Source organism: Miscanthus floridulus, chromosome 7 (assembly GCF_019320115.1).
Source record: "Miscanthus floridulus cultivar M001 chromosome 7, ASM1932011v1, whole genome shotgun sequence".
NCBI classification, from domain to species: domain Eukaryota; kingdom Viridiplantae; phylum Streptophyta; class Magnoliopsida; order Poales; family Poaceae; genus Miscanthus; species Miscanthus floridulus.
In genome coordinates this window covers 39,068,977-39,087,655 of record NC_089586.1, presented here as the reverse complement: position 1 = coordinate 39,087,655, position 18,679 = coordinate 39,068,977, and the positions used below count along the sequence as shown (strand labels likewise).

General features: G+C 50.8%; 1 protein-coding gene and 1 pseudogene across 1 annotated transcript; one reads left to right on the top strand and one right to left on the bottom strand.

Moving 5' to 3' along the window:
• The first annotated feature begins 8,569 nt into the window (after window positions 1–8,569).
• LOC136465384 (uncharacterized) lies at window positions 8,570–14,682 on the top strand (annotated as a pseudogene).
• A 928-nt stretch (window positions 14,683–15,610) lies between these two features.
• LOC136465383 (uncharacterized) lies at window positions 15,611–17,905 on the bottom strand. The gene has a single exon (XM_066464135.1). It carries the CDS (start codon window positions 17,903–17,905, stop codon window positions 15,611–15,613), a length of 2,295 nt encoding a protein of 764 aa, XP_066320232.1.
• Between the last annotated feature and the right edge of the window lie 774 nt (window positions 17,906–18,679).

Genomic DNA, 18,679 nt, shown 5'->3' with positions numbered 1-18,679 from the left:
TCAGTTTTCAATGCCGGCGGCCAGTTGTTTCTGTTTCTCTTTGTTTTTATCCTTTTTGTAAATATCATAATAGAGTCAAACCTTTGTATTGTTGGAATGTTTTCTACTACGAAGCGGCAGAGCCCCCTGCCAATTTGGCTAAAAAAAGACATAGAAAAGTCTCAGAGATGTACTGTAAGTATATATCTTACAGCTATCGGTCGTTATTCTGAATTCTCGTGTGCAACCACCAACACCACAACTACCATCCAGTTTTATAAACATGAGAGATTCCCTATAATAGAACTGAGAGCTGACTTATATATATCAGCCTTCTTCCACACTTGATGGTATCGGATGAAGTCACAAAGGTAATGCTCTTTTCACCTCGGTGCCAACTTCAACTGAAGCTCATTAGTTCGGTAATAGGCCTTTTCAAGTTTGCTTCAGGAGCAGCAGTTTTGTTGGCCCGTCGACCTCTGAAACGAAGATATCCGACCAATCTTTGGTGTTGCTGAGCACACACTAACGATGGCGACCACGAACTGTCATTGCCAACCACACACTATGGCTAGAGGTACAGGAAGGGATGAGAACAGAGCACACACACAGCAGAGACACCAGCAATTGTTGGAGCTCTATATAGGAGATGGCAAATCTGAACTCTCTTTTTACTGAGTTGTAGTGGAAAACTATTTATACTACTCTATCCCTAGAACCCCCTCCATGCCGATCATCTTCTTCAGCTCCAGTGAGTCAAAGACGGCCGAGCGGCTTGGTGAGGACGTCCGCGTGTTGCCGACCAGTTTCGACGAACTCGATGACGATCTGCCCTCGATCGACACAGTCCCTGAGGAAGTGGAACTTCATGTCGATGTGTTTGCTCCGGTCATGGAGAACCAGATTCTTCGCGAGGGTGATGATGGGCTGGTTATCCACCATCAGTGCTGGTGGGTGAGCTTCCGCACCGGTCAACTCGCCCAACAGCCGGCACAGCCACACAACTAGGCACGCCGCTGTGGCCACCGCTACGTACTCTGCCTCGCACGTAGATAGCGCCACCACATTCTGTTTCAGCGACAACCATGAAATTGGAGCCGATCCGAGGAAGACGAGCATGCGAGAGGTACTCCGCCGTCCGTCGATATCCCCCGCCATGTCTACATCGCTGCACACAGTGAGCTACAGTCTACTCCCACTGGTCTTGGGGAAGATGATTCCCTGATCCACCGTCCCCTTGACGTAGCATAGTAGCCGCTTCACCGCAGCCCAGTGATCCTCTCTGGGATCCCCCATGAAACGATTGACGTAGCCACAGCGAACGCAATGTCCGGCCTTGTGTTGCACCTACTTTCGCCACAGTATTGGCCTTCGTCAGCTTTAGCCGCTCCTCCATCGGAGTCACGCATGACTTGCACTCAGCCATGCCGCTTCGCTCCAACAACTTTGAGGCATACGCACTCTGACCGAGTGTGAGTGCCTCCTTCCCCTGTCTCACCTCGATGACGACGTAGTAGAAGAGTGCACCGAGATCGCTCATTCGAAAATGAGATGTCATCTGGTGCTTAAAGCTATTGATGTCCTCTGCACGTGTGCTGGTGACAATCAAGTCAGTCCACATACACGCTGACGATGAGCTCCTCCTTCCCTCGTCACCGTGTTTAGAGCGCGTGCTCGGTTGGGTACCTCGTGAACCCAAGCTCGCCCAGCGTGGCGTCAAGCTTAGCGTTCCATGCTCGTGGGGCCTGCCATAGCCCGTAGAGTGCCTTGCACAGTCGAAGCACCCTGTGCTCCACTCCATTGACGGCGAAACCCGGAGGTTGCCTGACGAAGACTGTCTCCGTCAGCTCGCCGTTGAGGAAGGCCAATTTTACGTCCAGGTGATGGATGCACCAGTTCTTTACTACAACCAAGGCTAGTAGCAAACAGACAGACTCCACACACGCTACTAGCGCAAAGACTTCCTCAAAGTTGATGCCCTCGCGCTGAACAAAGCCTCGGGCGATGAGGCATGCTTTGTGCTTGACAATGGCGCCATGCTCGTCCCACTTGACCTTGTACACCCACATTAGGCTGATCGGATGACATCCTGGAGGTGGATCGATGAGCTCCCAAGTCTCGTTTTCTTCGATCGTCTTTATCTCCTCCAGCATCGCTCGTCGCCAATTTCCATCACGCTCGGCCAACACGAATGTGGGTGGTTCCTCTACACTAACGAGTAGCAGCTCTTGGTCATTGAGCAGCCGACCTACCAGGCCTGAGGGTCCTGTGCCGCCAACGATGTCATCCAACTTGTGGAACCGCACCTCCTCACCTTCATGGAAGGCATCCATGAACTTAGTGATGTCACTTGGAGGTGAGGCGAACTCGATCGGCGTCGATAGAGTTCCCTGTTCTGCTAGAGTGCTCAGCACAACACTAGAGTGCTCAGCACCCCGGTTGCAGTGCTCGGCACTACTCTTGGACTGGTTTGCACCCCTCCCAGAGTGCTCAGCACCCGTCTTGCAGTGGTCGGCACCAATGCAAGACCCCTTCATTCCGCTATGGGAATGTTCGGCACCCATCCTGGAGTGGTCGCCACCACTGCAAGACCTCCTGGCTCCATTCCTAGAGTGCTCAGCACCCCTCCCAGAGTGCTCGGCACCTCCCCAGGAGTGCTCGGCTCTGTCGCTGGAGTGCTCGGCACCCCTCCCGGAGTGCTTGGCACCTCTTCCCCATCATCTCCACCACTGTGGATGACCAAGTGCTCGACGACAAAGGTGCTGGTGAAGCCGCCAGCTTCCCCTATGCTCGGACTATTCTAGTCCTAGGCTGCCTTCTCATCGAACATGACATCGCACGAGACAAGTACCTTGTCTCCGCGTGGGTCATAGAGCCGGTACGCCTTGGTACCCTCCACGTAGCCTAGGAACACCATCAATGTGCTCATGTTCTCTAGCTTGGTGCGGATCGGCTTCGTCTTCCTGACATGGCTGATGCAGGTGAATGTCCAAGTCGGGCTGAACCACACAAGCCAGGAGTCCGATGAAATGTCGATGTGGACTTCATGCGCGAGAGTGTGTCCCACCATGCCGACGCGCGTCCCACCTCCTCTGCCACGCATCTGCGCCCTCCAGAAGTGGACGCCTGAGCTCCTCCACTCCCTCACTCGCTCTCCCTCGCCTCTGCTCGCTCCCTTCCTCGCTCTGCGCCAGAGCGCGAACGCGGCCACCATTAACATTAAGACGGAGCTCCATGCCTCCATGCTTTGCCGCTCCCCGCTGACCACACCACCTCCTTCCTCACCTTGCACCGCGCCTCCCTAGCTCCTCGTCTCGCCGGCTCTGCCCCTGCAACCCGATGTTGCCGGAGCATCGACCGTCAGGACCCCTGCCGTCGTGTGTAGGCCAGCTCAACCTAGCATGCAGCAAGCCACGGGCGCCTACGAATGCGCGCAGTCCTAGGCAAGACCCCTAGCACTCCCCGCTACTACCGGCTTCTGCTAGCCAAGGCCGGCCGACCCAAGCCGTGCTCTGCTCTGTTCTCATGAGAAGAAGGCGAAGGACCTCGCGCAGCAATAAGGAGAAAGGGAAGGGAATTTTTGTAGAGTCGTGACTCATGTGAATAGTGGCTAGAAGGAGTGTTTCGCTGGAATTTATTTTCGTGGAAGTTCGGGGTCCTCGGTGCAAGTTTGTTTTTCTTTTATGGTGAAACGTTGGAAAATCATAATAAATCATAGAAAAATCATAAAATAGCAAATGAGGAATTTTTGAAATCCTTGTGGGTAGATCTACATAGTAGAGTCATATTATGATATGTGTTAGTATAAGGTTTTTGCTATTTTTATTTATCTACGTTAATTAGGGTTTTCTAGGGATAAATTCATATCTAAAATTGTGGTTCTCCAAATGAGGTGAAATTTTTATGGCAGGCTACTGATGCTATGTGTGTGCTGTGGTAAAAATGTCATCGTCATTGGACACAGTATGATTGATTTATTGATTTAACTTGTTTATTGCTTGATAAATGGTTTTAAATAAGTTATAATTTTTACAAAGATGAAAAAATGGAAAAGGTGGTTCCATTACCTTGATATGATGTTTTTGTGTCATGTTGATACATAATATGTCCATGTGTTTGCAGAAAATAGTGTGTTTTAGATTTATCTTGCTCTCACATATTTTATTGCATTAGCAATTTGTATTTTTTGTAGTAATTAATCTATAAAACCTAAGCATGTGAAATTTGTGCAGTAGCCATGTTTAGATAAAATATACCACTCATAAAAATCTTAGCCCCAAACTAGTTGTTCTCATATATCACTAAAATTATATATATGTTTATTGGGAAAAAGGATTAAAAAAGCATAATTGTAGATAAAGCTTATAATTGTATTTGGTGATGCTTTGACTGATTGGGGTTCAATAAAGTGTTGCTAAGTATGTTAGCGGTGGTTGAAGTTCTTGAATGGCTCATGTGTACATGCTCTTTGTTAGCAAAACAAGTGAAACATCAAATTGTTACATTCTAAAATGGCCGCATGTGTATTTTCTTTGTGATGATAACTTCGTGGATCAAATGATACTTTATGTAAATATGGTGAATACAAAAGTTGTATATAATTTCCTTATATTTATTGTCCTAAAATTTCATGATTTTAAGCCTGATGGTTTAGGAGTTATAGATTTTAGAAGTTTACTGTTAGGTTTTTGCATGTCCTCTGGACAGATCTGAATGATTGTATTGTTTGGCTTAGTTAAACATAGAATCATGTGTTGGTGATAATAGTAAAGTTGTAGTGCTTTTCCTAAGCTTTCTAAAATGTCTGATATCACTAGTTTTGGTGGTCTAAAGCTTTAGTTATTGCTATTCAAATTGGAATGGCAGGTTATGTCCAAATCTAGACAGAGATGTCATCATTGTGTTGTTAGCCCTTTTAGCTGTGAAGTCACCCTTAGATGATAATAAAAAAGTTTTAGATAATCTCATTAGCTGTCTAGAAAGTCTAGGATCACCCTTGTTGGAGGCCTATAACTCTAGTTATAGTTAAATTGAGTGGCTGTTATGTTGCTGTCCAGATTTTGTGCATATACTTGGAGTTGATTGCTTATGCATGATCTTGATTGTATGATTACTAGGATTAGCTTGTGCTAGATGATTCCTTGAAGTATCTTAATTTGAGTGACTCATTGGTGAATGCTTGGTGTTATTTTCTTGCTACCTTACAATGATAGACCTGTGCAATAATTAGTTAAATGACTTGCTCTCTAGTGCTTAAGTCAATATGATGTTACCTTGTCCTTGCCTTTGTATGCCTATTGCAATGCATCATGAGTTGTTTTCTATGCATTCATACATCTGCATTTTTCATCTCATCTAGGTACGCTAGATGCACCACATAAAGAATGTGATGTTGGAGCCGAACCCGAAGATAGAGTTTGGTTAATCCATCCAGAAGACGGAAGGACTAAGCAAGTGCCGAGATGGGAGATGCTCGCCAAGCGAGTGTAGTCTAATAAACACTGACCTAGTGTTGGATCCCAGGCAAGCCCCAGAGCATTCTAAGCCTCCTATATTTTACAAATATCAACTTGAGTCCTTTTATGTTTGATGCATTAGGTTATAAGAGTTGATTGGAACCACTTGATGTATATAACTTCCTTGTTCAGAAATATATCTTGTACCATATGTAGGTCCAGAATCGAATATATGCTTAGCAATGCTTAGACCGGTAGAAGTCGGGTGATTTTCTATCACCGGTGAAATATAGGTGGATACCAAAGAACGGTTGGCTATATTGCTATCGTGGAAAATAACCATGCGATGATGAATAAACGGAGACCAAACGAGGATCTGGTGATTGAGAGGCAGCAGGACATGGAGGTCTTGTGTGCATGTTATATCCTATCTGTGTCGATTAAGGACCGTACCGTTGTTGGCGAATCTGTCAAGATTGAACGCATGCCTCTCACTTAGCTGGCCAGATAACTCGTTCCGACCATGAAGCCGAGTAGCTCAACTCATGTTGGGCCCCGTTCTGTAAAAGTGCGCACTCTGGATGGTAGTAAGGATGTGCGGGGAGCCAGACATGAGCCCAAGGGCAGGCCGGGCCTGAACGTCCTAGCAGCTGGTCGTCCCTGATTGTGCGGCGCTGATCGAACCCACGAAATGTGGACCTGAGTTGTACCAAAGGTGACCAAAGGCTACCATGGCTGGTAGACCGAGATTTGTGTTAGGAATACATTCCCAACTAGTTAAAATCGATTCGAATCGCCATCTCTCCCGGATAGTGAGAATCTTTGACTCACACCAACATCGTAGTAATTGAATTATGGAATATGATTGTTATGATAAACATAGAATTATTATACTGGCTATGGTTACTATTGTTATGCTACAAAATGATATACCACATGTTTGACACAGGTTAGTTACTAATCTAGAGATGAATAGCTATAATTAACTTGATCACTGAATTATAAAATGTATAGTTGAATTAGTGGCTTTTTATGCAAAATGTTGTCAAGCTAGCTCCACTTATAAAGCCTTGCATGATCCTTGGAGTCACTTTATTTTTGGTTTATGATGGGTAAGTCTAGCTGAGTACATTCGAGTACTCAGGGTTTATCCCACCATGTTGCATGTGAAATTTTTGGCCTAAGGAAGATGGTGGCTAACCACCGGTGGACTCAGTGACTCCATATTTATTTCTCATCTATATGCTTTTGTCAGAGGATATCACTTATGCTAGCAATGTATTTGAAACTTATATTAATATAATCATTGAAAGCTATGTTGTTTCCCTTAACCGATTTTGAAACCCAAACTTATAATATATTTTCGCTGCAACTCTATGTAGGTGATGGGTATTTGCTTAATCACGTGATCTTGGTTGTGACGTTGATTTACTGAGGTCCTTCGTGACACTCGGTGGACTACAATGTTTATATAAGTGAATGCATGTGCACGTCAACGTGCTAAACAAGAACAGTCGTACTTGATCTTGTATAAATTGAATGGTTCTGTCACAGCTACCTCTCTCTCGCGTACCTCCCTGCTGGCTGGCCGCCATGGCCCAATCCTATGGTCGTAGCTCCATGGCATAGCGACGCCGACGAGTTGATCTGCTAGAGGCTGTGACCGGTGACAAGGAGCAGGGAAGGGGAGCGCAATGGGGACAGCGAGGGCGACCGAGAGGCTGCGCCGTTGTCGTCAAGGGTAGGAGATCTGGTGGCCGATGAATCCGCCTGTGCTATGCGCATGTTGCTGTGCTTCTGTGTCGGGTTTCAGGGAACCCGTCGGGTTTCGAGGACCTGGCGGGTTCTGAGGCGGGTGCTGATCTTCCCCGTAATAGGGTTCGGGGCGGGTTCGGGTTTTGTTGTCGGGTCTCGGGTACGGGTCCACGAATGCTCCACCCACCCCGTTGCCATCCTTAGCTGCAACGTGTTCTATCACAAAATAAAAATCAATTTCTATGTGTTTTGTCCGAGCAAGAAAAATAGGATTAGCTGAAAGATACTTGGCGCCAATGTTATCACACCACAAACAAGCCGTGTGAGGATGAGGAATACCTAATTCATCAAGTAGTTTTTGTATCCACATTACCTCAGATGTAGCATTGGCAACCGATTTATATTCTGCTTCATTACTCGACCTGAAAACAGTAGCTTGCTTCCTTGCACACCATGACACAAGATTGCTGTCGAGGAATACACAAAAACCTCCTGTAGAGCGTCTATCATCTAGGCATCCTGCCCAATCTGCATATGAAAACGCACTCACAAGCATTGAGTTAGCCTTTCTAATTTTTATACCCAAGCCCATGGTTCCTTGCACATATCTCAGAATCCTCTTATCTGCTTCCCAATGAACAGTTGCAGGAGAGCGAAGGAACTGACACACTTTGTTAACTGAGAAAGACAGATCTGGTCGAGTTAGAGTTAGGTACTGAAGAGCTCCAAATATACTCCTGTACCTGGTAGAATCTTGTATTCCCAATTTTGATCCACTAGTAACAGATAATTTTTCAGTAGTACAAAGTGGTATCTTAAATGGCTTTCATGACTGCATATTAACTCTCTTCAGTATTTCAGGTGCATACCGTTCATATGTTAGCAACAACTCACCCTTTTTTTTCTATGAACTTGAATGCCCAAAAAATAATGTAACTCACCGAGATCCTTGATGGCAAATTCCTTCTCTAGATACCGTAGGAGGGCATCAATTGCTTCCTGCGAGGAGCTGACCGCAATGATATCGTCAACATAAACAAGCATGAAGATAACGTGATTTCCTTTTCTGTAGAAGAAGAGAGATGTATCGGCCTTGGAGGGAATAAAACCAAGGCTTTGTAGCTTACTACACAAGCGTGAGTTTCAAGCCCGAGGGGCTTGTTTTATTCCATACAATGCCTTGTCAAGCATTCCCACTGCCACCCGTCGTTCGATCCAAGCAAGTGTAAAGGACCCATCGTCTCGATGGCGCGTACTTCGACACCGTCCGCCTGGTGTCTTGATACGGGTACGACTCCGGTTACCAATTCCGGCAAGAAGACGCGGAGCTTGATGCCGCTTTGCGCAGCGAGGACCCGCCCTTCCATGAAGGCGACGCCATGGAGATGGAGCACCGCCTGAACAGAGGCGCCTCTCCCTGCGACATCGTTTACCAATCAATTCCCAATATGATGGAAGTCATTCCAAACTGGGACTGCAAGGGGACCGATGAGTTCTGCAGCCGGCTTGGTCCGTTCGAGTCCAGCAGCCGCCCTGCTACTGCAACAAACGCCACGGAGGACATGGCGTTCACTCGTTCTGCCATCGCGGTGAGCGGCCTCCGGTGCAAGTCCATGGGCGGCAGCATCGGCGGCACGGCGGCCGCGAGGGTGGCAGCCGTGTTCCGCTACGTGCCCCCGTGGGAGCATCAGTCCATGGCGGTGAAGCGGACGGGTCTGAGCAGCATGACCCTGTCCGCCGAGGACGTGTGGATCCCGTCCACGGGGCGGACACACATGGTGGCCAGCCTCGGCGTTGGTAAGGAAGCGTGCCACTACCGTGTGACCCTCTCCGTGCAGACGATGGTGTCGATAACTCGCCGCGGCGTCGTCGCCGGAGAGATCACCGCGATGGATGGGAGGAGCCATCCTCCGCTGTTGTTCCGGCAACGACTTTACGGCAGGTTTGTTGACTACGGGACTGTACGGCGCATGTCGTACATCTACACCAAGGTCGATCAGGCTCGGGAGCTCCTTGGAGCGAGCAAACCGACTGGATTTCGCGACAGCTTCGTTGCCAAGTCACTGCTCAGCTATCCAAGTGTCCACGCTGGCGCTTCCAATGCTGCCATTGCTGACAGCCTGACATCGGGAGTCTCTCCAACCTCGCCGACGAGCTTGATCTTCGCTATGAATGCATGGGCCGGGAAGCTGCCGCCAATTGTGCCAGAATGGATCGATAGGTCGTTCTTTGAACTCGAGATACTCTCTGTCGGCACCCTCGTTGGACGAAGCTACTCTCCCCAAGTCCAGCGTCGGTCGAGTATGCGGATCGTCGAACTGTTGAAGAGAGTCCATGGCGAGGAGAGGCAGCAGATACTGAATGTGTCTGCGGAGTTCATGGCATCCGGGATTTGCCTCGGTCCAAGTCCGTGTACAACGCAGAGGATGGGCAAATGTACCTGATCGGCTGCCGGAACGTCCATGCCCCGCGGCGGTGACTCCTGTCGATGAGCAAAGACCTTGAAGACGGAATGGACTGTTCCATAGAGGTGATTGTGGAGTACCAGCCGACGACAACGCGGTGGCTGATCAGCCGGCCAGCAAAGGTCTTCATCGCTAGCACTAGGGACAACGACGACCCGCTACACTTTAACAGAACCGAGCTACACATGCTGCCTGTCAAATATCGGCAAAGGCGGTGGGAGTTGCACGAGCTGGCAAAGTTGATGGTGAAGGGCCGGGGTTCCTATACACCATCGAAGTGTTGGCCACCATTTGGGCTGCGACAAGGACTTCGCCGTGAATGTGCTGCTAGTCTCTCCTATGTTGCCCTAAAATAAAGTATTTCATCACGAGGATCGGTACTGAGTGATACATAATATATTACTCTGTTCGTTGATGCTGAAATTTGACTTATGCTGATGCTTATGCTGAAATGTTGTGAGAGAAAAACACTGTTCTATAGCTGAAAGTAGTTCTGAATAAGTTCAAGCGAACAGAGCCATGACCTTTTGCATAACTACGATGATACTCGTGCATTGCAATGGGAACAACCACCCGACCCGACCACGCTCACAGCGATTGTCTTGTCCATGCCACCGCTGTCTCAACTATGACGCCAACATTTGCAAGCCGCGGACCAAGAACAGCGTGCGACACGCAAAGCAGTCTATGGTGAGCATGGATACAAAGGTGGACCCCACGTCCACGATGCCCTGCAGCGACGCACTCTTGCCCATGCCGAGGGTGTGCAGCAGCACTGCGGCAGGTGTGTGGGTTGGGGGGTGGAGGAGGAGGAGAAGCGGCGTTGATATTTTTTTCCTTTTCGTGGACGAGGCAGAGCCATCAAATTGTGATCGAATGGACCAGGATAAAATAGTGACGTGTACCCGATCAGGAGCCAGGAACCTGTGCGGTTCTAGTAACAATAGAAGTTTCCTGGGACCGTAAAATCCTCCAATTTCATGGATCATTTAGAAGCTAGCAGTAAATATGGGATTTGTTATTTTTTGGGTGGATCTATTCAGACAACAGTGGTAAGCTTTCAGATGAAGATCCAATGGTGCGGATTACGATCTAAATTGACACAAAGACAATTAACAATAAACATTTTTTCCTATAGTAAGACAATTACAAAAAATTTATATAAATCAACATAAAAATAATTAACAAGTAACACACTCAATAGACACGAATCTTGAAGCAAGATTAATGACCACACACGTCGCCTAGACCAAAGTCTGATTTTCAGATGACTGTTCCTTAAAACACCCAAGCAGCGTGGTGTAGGGATGAAAACGGATCGGATAGATATCACCGATATTACATTTGTTTTCATATTTCTGTCCGGATTCGAATTCAAATACGGATAGTGTCAAATATGTCGGATATGATACGATTGGATATCGACATCATAAATATGCGATTTGAGTATTCGGATACGGATACGCTATCGGATGTTGGATATCCGGACTCGGATACGGACAGATTTCAATCCCTCTAAACGGATTCGGTTTCGAATACGGTCGGAAAATATCCGTACCGTTTTCATCCCTAGCGTGGTGGCATTGGCAAATGCATGACCATATCCTTCAGTACGCGTGCTGCAGCTTATTCCTCTCCATCTTCATTGTCCAACACTACTGGATTCAGGCGCTTTGCCGAGTGCCTAATGCACTCGGCAAAGGCTACTTTGCTCTTGGCAAAGCCTTTGCCGAGTGCAGCACTCGGCAAAGAGCCTCCGGTAAAAAATTCGTCGGCAAAGAATTCTTTGCCGAGTGCCTTTTATTGGGCACTCGGCAAAGTCTTTGCCGAGTGCCCGACACTCGGCAAAGTTGGAACCGAAAAAAAAAAACCCGAAAAAAAATGGGGAAAAAATGGAAATTTTTTTTAATCGGTGGAAATTTCGTAGCAACGTGGCCGACGGGATTAGAACCCGCGACCTCCCCTGCACGCGAACCTCCTCTACCACTACACCACACTGTCACTTGTGTCTGGATACCGTTTGAGTTCCCAACATATTATACTAAACCAAGTGTAAATTGCTTATTTGAGGCCCTAAACGAATTCAAATAAAAAATTTGTAAACTACAAAGTTTCATAACTTTTCGAGATCTACACTTTTAGTTTAGGAAGTTTTTTCATCCGAGGTCGTTTACAAAATTTGAAATTCAAACGCAGTTTTGCATGACAACATGATTTTAAATCAAAAAGTTGCCAACTACAATGTTTCATAACTTTTCGAGATCTACAGAGTTTATTTTGGTTGTTTTTCCATCCGAGGTCGTTTGAAAAGTTCGAATTTTAAAATTTTGAAATTCAAACACAGTTTTGCATGACAAGATGATTTCAAATCAAAAAGTCGCCAACTACAATGTTTCATAACTTTTCGTGATCTACAGAGTTTATTTTGGTTGTTTTTCCATCCGAGGTCGTTTCAAAAGTTCAAATTTTAAAATTTTAAAATTCAAACACAATTTTGCATGACAAGATGATTTCAAATAAGAATGTTGCCAATTACAAAGTTTCATAACTTTTCGAGATATACAAAGTTTATTTTGGCTGTTTAGTCATTTGTTCATCCGACAGGGTCGTTCTAACATTATTCACAAATCTTATATATCTCTCTTGTAGTTTCATAAACTACAAGAAAGATATGTTAGATTTATGAACAAATTTACTTTCACTTTGTCATATGAAGAAAAGACCAAAACAAACATTGTATATCTTGATGAGTTATACAACTTTGTAGTTGAAAACTTTTTCATTTGAATTAATTTACTGCTTCAAAATGTGCTTTGAAATTTTCTTTGCCTGAGTGTAAAAAAAACACTCAGCAAAAGCGTCTTTGCCGAGTGCCCGAAAAACAACACTCGGCAAACCACTTGACACTCGGTAAAGAGCCGGTCTCCGGTAGTTCAACCAATGATCTTGTAGTTCCAGCGCTGCTGCACATAAACCACCATAGCCAACAGGACTCCGACGACTGGAATCACCACGGTGCCGGCCTTGTAGTAGAAGTCCATGACATCGTCGTGAGTCTCGCGGTACATGTTAACGACAGGTGGCCGGAGGTAGCCGTCAAGGGCCGGGGTTCCTATACACCATCGTAGTGTTGGCCACCATTTGGGCTGCGACAAGGACTTTGCCGTGAATGTGCTGCTAGTCTCTCTTATGTAGACCGCACAAGATTCATGATGCGCAAGCGGACATTATACTACTTTGCCCTAAAATAAAGTAGAGTGAAATACACTGGCGGCCCTTTAACTTGTCGGCCTGTGCCAGTTCGTTCCACGAACTTACAAACGTGGAAAATGAGTCTCTGAACTTGTCAAGTTGTTCACCGCAGGCCCATTTCCCATCCGGCGCGGCCTCCAGGCGACGTGGCAGCGCCAGCGTGGCGGACGAAGCTCGTGAGCCACACGTTTCAATACCGAAGATGCTGCCATGGCCTCGGCAGAAACGCCACCAGTAACCACCGGGGCGACAGCAGCAGCAAGAGCGGATTCGAGGCGCCCAGGAACAGCCTCGACCTCGACGCCGACAACCCCAACGACATCCAGATTGAGCGGGTGTTCGACGCCCTCGCCAGCACGACGACCAGCATGCGCTGCTCCACCAAGCCCACCGCGCCGTCGTCCGAGGCCGAGACACCCAGGACGCCCAGCCTCGTCGCGCGTCTCATGGGCATCGACGGCCTGCCGGAACAACAACCCTCTCCATCACTGGCGCAGCACAAGAAGCAGCCCGGTCGCACTAGCAGAAGATCAACTACCTCGATGGGCAAGGAGAACAGCAGTTGCGGCTCCCCGCCTGCGTCCAAGGCGGAGAAGAAGAAGCGCGTGATCCTAGAGTCCATGAACCGGCGAGAGCCGGTGCGCAGCCTCAGCTGCAACGTCGTCGGTGCCGAGGCCCGCTCGCTACCAGACACGCCGCGCGCGTCGTGGGATGGGCCCAGGCTGTCGCTGCAGGCGCTCAAGGAGAACGTCCTCGACCGCGCCGCGCACTACATGTCCATGCCCAGCTCGTCCATCTCCTTGTCTTCTTCCGCCAAGAAGAAGAAGACCCTGGGACGAGAAGGCGACCAAGGAGCACGCGCGCGAGATCCTCCACCAGGCCAAGGAGACGGTCGCCAGCCGCAAGTCTGGCAACAACAGCACATCCGCGTCACCGGCAGCTGAGAAGAGGCAGAGCTACTTTAACAACAAGGACAAGCATCTCTGCCCCAGGGTGGCACTAGCGCCGAGGCAGTAGCAGCAGCAGCCATCGTCCCCTCCGCCACCGCATCGGGCGAAACCGTCGCGGCCGCCGCTGTCACCGCCACCGCTCGACCCGCCGCCCACCCGAGCGAGGAAACTGGACGGGTGCGAGCGCTTCGCCACGCGGCTCAAGAAGCCCGAGGCGTGCCCGGCGTCCACGTCGACGACATCGTCGTCGTGCCGACGGACTGCTGCTCGGCCCACGCCCATGTTTCCTCGTTGCCGCCGCTGGAGGAGGACCCCGAGTATAGCTACCTGCGGACGGTGCTGGAGCGCGGCGGGTTCATGCGGTCATCGCCGCCGCCTCGGCGGCGGGGGCGGGGCCACTCTGTGGTGTCGACGGTGGACCCGATCGTGTTCCATCTCCTGGAGCTAGAGCTCCCGGCGGACGAAGCACGTCTAGGCCCTCTCCGGCAACGGTGGAACCGGAAGCTGCTGTTCCACCTGGCGTAGGAGCAGCTGGCGGACCTGCTGCTGGGCTTGGATGCTTCATCACCGATGATGACGGGGCTACCGCGGCTGGGGAAGGTGTGGAGAAAGGTCCGGAGCTTCCCGGCGGCGGACTGCCGCAGGAGGCGCGAAGATGAGGTATTGAAACGTGCGGCTCACATGCTTCGTCCACCACGCTGGTGCTGCCACGTCGCCTGGAGGCCGCGCCGGATGGGAAATGGGCCTGCGGTGAACAACTTGACAAGTTCAGGGGTCCATTTCTGCGTTTGCAAGTTTGTGGACCGAACTGGCACAGGCCGATAAGTTAAAGGGCCGTCAGTGTATTTCACTCGATAAAGTATTTCATCACAAGGATCGGTACTAAGTGATACATAATATATTACTCTGTTTATTGATGCTGAAATTTGGCTTATGCTGATGTTTATGCTGAAATGTTGTGAGAGAAAAATACTATTCTATGACCGAAAGTAGTTCTGAATAAGCTCAAGCGAACAGGGCCATAACCTTTTGCATAACTACGATAATGCTTGTGCATTGCAATGGGAACAACCACCCGACCTGACCACGCTCACGGCGATTGTCTTGTCCATGCCCCCGCTGTCTCACCTACGACGCCAACATTTGCAAGCCGCGGACCAAGAACGCGTGCGATACCCAAAGCAGTCTATGGCGAGCATGGATACAAAGGTGGACCCCACGCCCATGATGCCCTGCAGCGACGCACTCTTGCCCATGGCCGGGGGTGTGCAGCAGCACTGCGGCAGGTGTGTGGGTGGGGGAGGAGGAGAAGCAGCGCCGATATTTTTTCCTTTTCGTGGACGAGGCAGAGCCATCAAATTACGATCGAACGGACCAGGATAAAATAGTGACGTGTACCCGGTCAGGAGCCGGGAACCTGTGCGGTTCTAGTAACAGTAGAAGTTTCCTGGAACCGTAAAATCCTCCAATTTCATGGATCATTTAGAAGCTAGCAGTAAATATGGGATTTGTTATTTTTTGGGTGATCTATACAGACAGCATTGGTAAGCTTTCAGATGAAGATCCAATGGTGCGGATTATGATCTAAATTGACATAGACAATTAACAATAAACATATTTTCCTATAGTAAGACAATTACAAAAAAATTATATAAATCAACATAAAAATAATTAACAAGTAACACACTCAATAGACACGAATCTTGAAGCAAGATTAATGACCACACACGTCGCCTAAACGAAAGTCTGATTTTCAGTACGCGTGCTGCAGCTTATTCCTCTCCGTCTTCATTGCCCAACCAATGATCTTGTAGTTCCAGCGCTGCTGCACATAAACCACCATAGCCAACAGGACTCCGACGACTGGAATCACCACGGTGCCGGCCTTGTGGTAGAAGTCCATGACATCGTCGTGAGTGTCGCGGTACATGTTAACGACAGGTGGCCGGAGGTAGCCGTAAATGCGTGGCAGCAACCACGCTGCGGTGACGCCGGCGTAGTATCCCGCCGCGAGAGGCTTGCAGTTGATGCGCCAGACGGCATTGCCGATGACCTGCGGGAGCAAAAACCACTCCTTAACCACACCGATATACCGCTCCATGACGGAGCCGGCTGTGCGCATGTGCGACGACGACATCCCCTGGGCTTCATAGTAGACCACCATGGGCGGCAGAGTCGTCACCGACGTGCCATAGGTGCTCAGCCAGTGCACGGCGACGGCGAAGAAGAGGGTGCCCAAGTGTACACCGAAGCTGTACAGGAGCACCACGGTGTCGTCGGGTACTCGATCCGGCTCGAGCGGCTCCCGTGCCCGCGCCCGGGCCCTCGACCGCCACACCTTCTGAGCGAGCCGCGCCGTGACGGCAAGCGCCGCGAGGGTGAGCGCTTTCAACGAGCAGTCCAGAATGTTCCGACCCATATGGTAGGCGTAGGGTCGTCCGTACCTCTGCGATGGCCACGCCGGCAGCATCTTTGCATCGGTGACCAGCGTGGCGCTGTAGCAGAGAGCCTGGACGCCGAGCATGGCGAGGGAGATGTACGGCGCGACGTCGGCGTGGGACTTGATGTAGCGCAGCTGGCTGATGGTGGCGGCAATGGTGGCCGACAGCATGGTGACGCAGAGGAGCCCCTCCACGATCGGCTCCGTCAGCTCGTGCTGCCGCTGGTCCCGGTATATGACGGGCAGCGTGTGGAGCTCGGTCCTGTTGAAGTGTAGTGGGTCGTCGTCATCCCTCGTGCTGGCGATGAAGACCTTTGCCTCCTGGCTGATGAGCCACCGCGTTGTCGTCGGCGGGTACTCCACCGTCACCTCTATGGAGCAGTCCATTCCGTCTTCAAGGTCTCTGATCATTGGCAAGAGTCGCCGTGGGGCGTGGACGTTCCGGCAGCCGATCAGGTACATTCGCCCGTCCTCTGGGTTGTACACGCCCTCCAATGACATCACCGGACTTGGACCGAGGCATTTCCTGGATGCCATGAACTCCGCAGACACATTGAGCAGTATGTGCTGCTTCTTCACGGCATGGACTCTCTTAAGTAGATCGATCCGCGGCATACTCTGGGTCTGGGATTGGCGATAGCTGTTTCGTCCAACCATGGTGCCAATAGAGAGTATCTGCAGTTCAAAGAATGGCGCCTCGATCCATTGCGGCACGAACGGCGGCTTCACAGTGAACTGAAAGCGAAGATCAAGGTCGTCGGCGAGGTTGGCGAGACTCACCATCATGTCATCAGTGGGAGCAACACCAGGAGCGATACTTGGATAGCTGAGTAGTGACCTGGCAACGAAGCTGTTGCGAAATCCCGCTGGTTGGCTCGTTCTGAGTCGAAGGAGGAGCTCCCGAGCCTGTTCGACCTTGGTGTAAAAGTACGACATGCGCCGCTGCAACGGCCTGTAGCCGCCAATCCGAGGGTCCACGCGTTGCTGGAACAAGAGCGGAGGGTGGCTCTCCCCATCCAGCGCGGTGATCTGTCCGGCGGTGATGCCGCGGCGAGTCATCGACATCGTTGTCCCGACGGAGAGACTCACACGGTAGTGGCATGTTTCCTTGGCAACGCCAACGCCTAGGCAGCCCACCATGCAAACCCGCCCCATGGATGGGATCCAGACGCCGTCGGCCGACAAGGTCATGCTGCTCATGCCGGTCCGCTTTGCCGCAGTGGGCTGATGCTCCCACGGGGGCACGTAGCGGAACACGGCTGCCACCCTCGCGGTCGCGGCTGCCCGTCCGTCCATGTCCATGCTGCCGGTGCCCAACGGCTTGCTTTGGAAGCCCATGCTTACAGCGATGGCGGGACGAGTGAACACCATGTCCTCCAAAGCTCTGCTTGTGGCAGGGGGGCTGGACACGAACGGCCCGACCTGGCTGCAGAACTCATCAGTCCCCTTGCAGTTCCAGTTTGGAACGACTTCCATCATTTGGCCGTCGAAATTGGAGAAGTCGCCGAGAGAATCGTCACTGTTCAGGTGGTGCTGCTCCATGGCGTCGCCTTCATGGAAGGGAGAGTCGTCCTTGCTGCACCATGCGACATCAGACGACAAGGTCATGCTGCTATATCTGGGCACAAAGCCCGAGCCCGTGAGCCCGGCACGGAGCCCGCTATTTAGGCCCGGCCCTAGCCTGGCCCGGCCCAAAGGTCAATGGGCCCTGGCTGGCACGGCACGGGGTGCAGGCCGTGCTTGGGCCGAACCTTCGGCCCACAGGCCGGCACGGCACGGCCCGCAAGCAGGCAAGCAGGCCGGCCCCCTCCCCTCCTGGCCTGTGGCCTCCTCGGCTCCTCGCCTCCTCCCCGGCTCCCCATATAACCGAGACCCCCCCCCCCCCCGCTCCCCCGGCCGGCCCCTAACCCTAACCCCATTCGCCTCGCCTCCCAACCGCAGGCCGCAGCCGCACGCCCGCACTCGACACCCTAACCCTAATCCCATTCGCCTCCCAACCGCAGCCGCACTCGACACCCGCTCGGTCCATCTTCGCCTCCTCGTCGATCCATCTTCGTCGCCGCCTCGCCGGTGCGACCGTCGTCCTTGGATCCGATAGCCATCGCCGCCGCTCCATCACCCTAACCCTAACCCCATTCGCCTCGCCTCCCAACCGCAGGCCGCAGCCGCACTCGACACCCTAACCCTAATCCCATTCGCCTCCCAACCGCAGCCGCACTCGACACCCGCTCGGTCCATCTTCGCCTCCTCTCGTCGATCCATCTTCGTCGCCGGTGCGACCGTCGTCCTTGGATCCGGTGATATCGCCGCCGCTCCATCACCTCTCCGGCTCTCCCTGAGTTCCCTGCTCCCTCAGTCCCTCTCCGTCTTCCTTTTTACTCC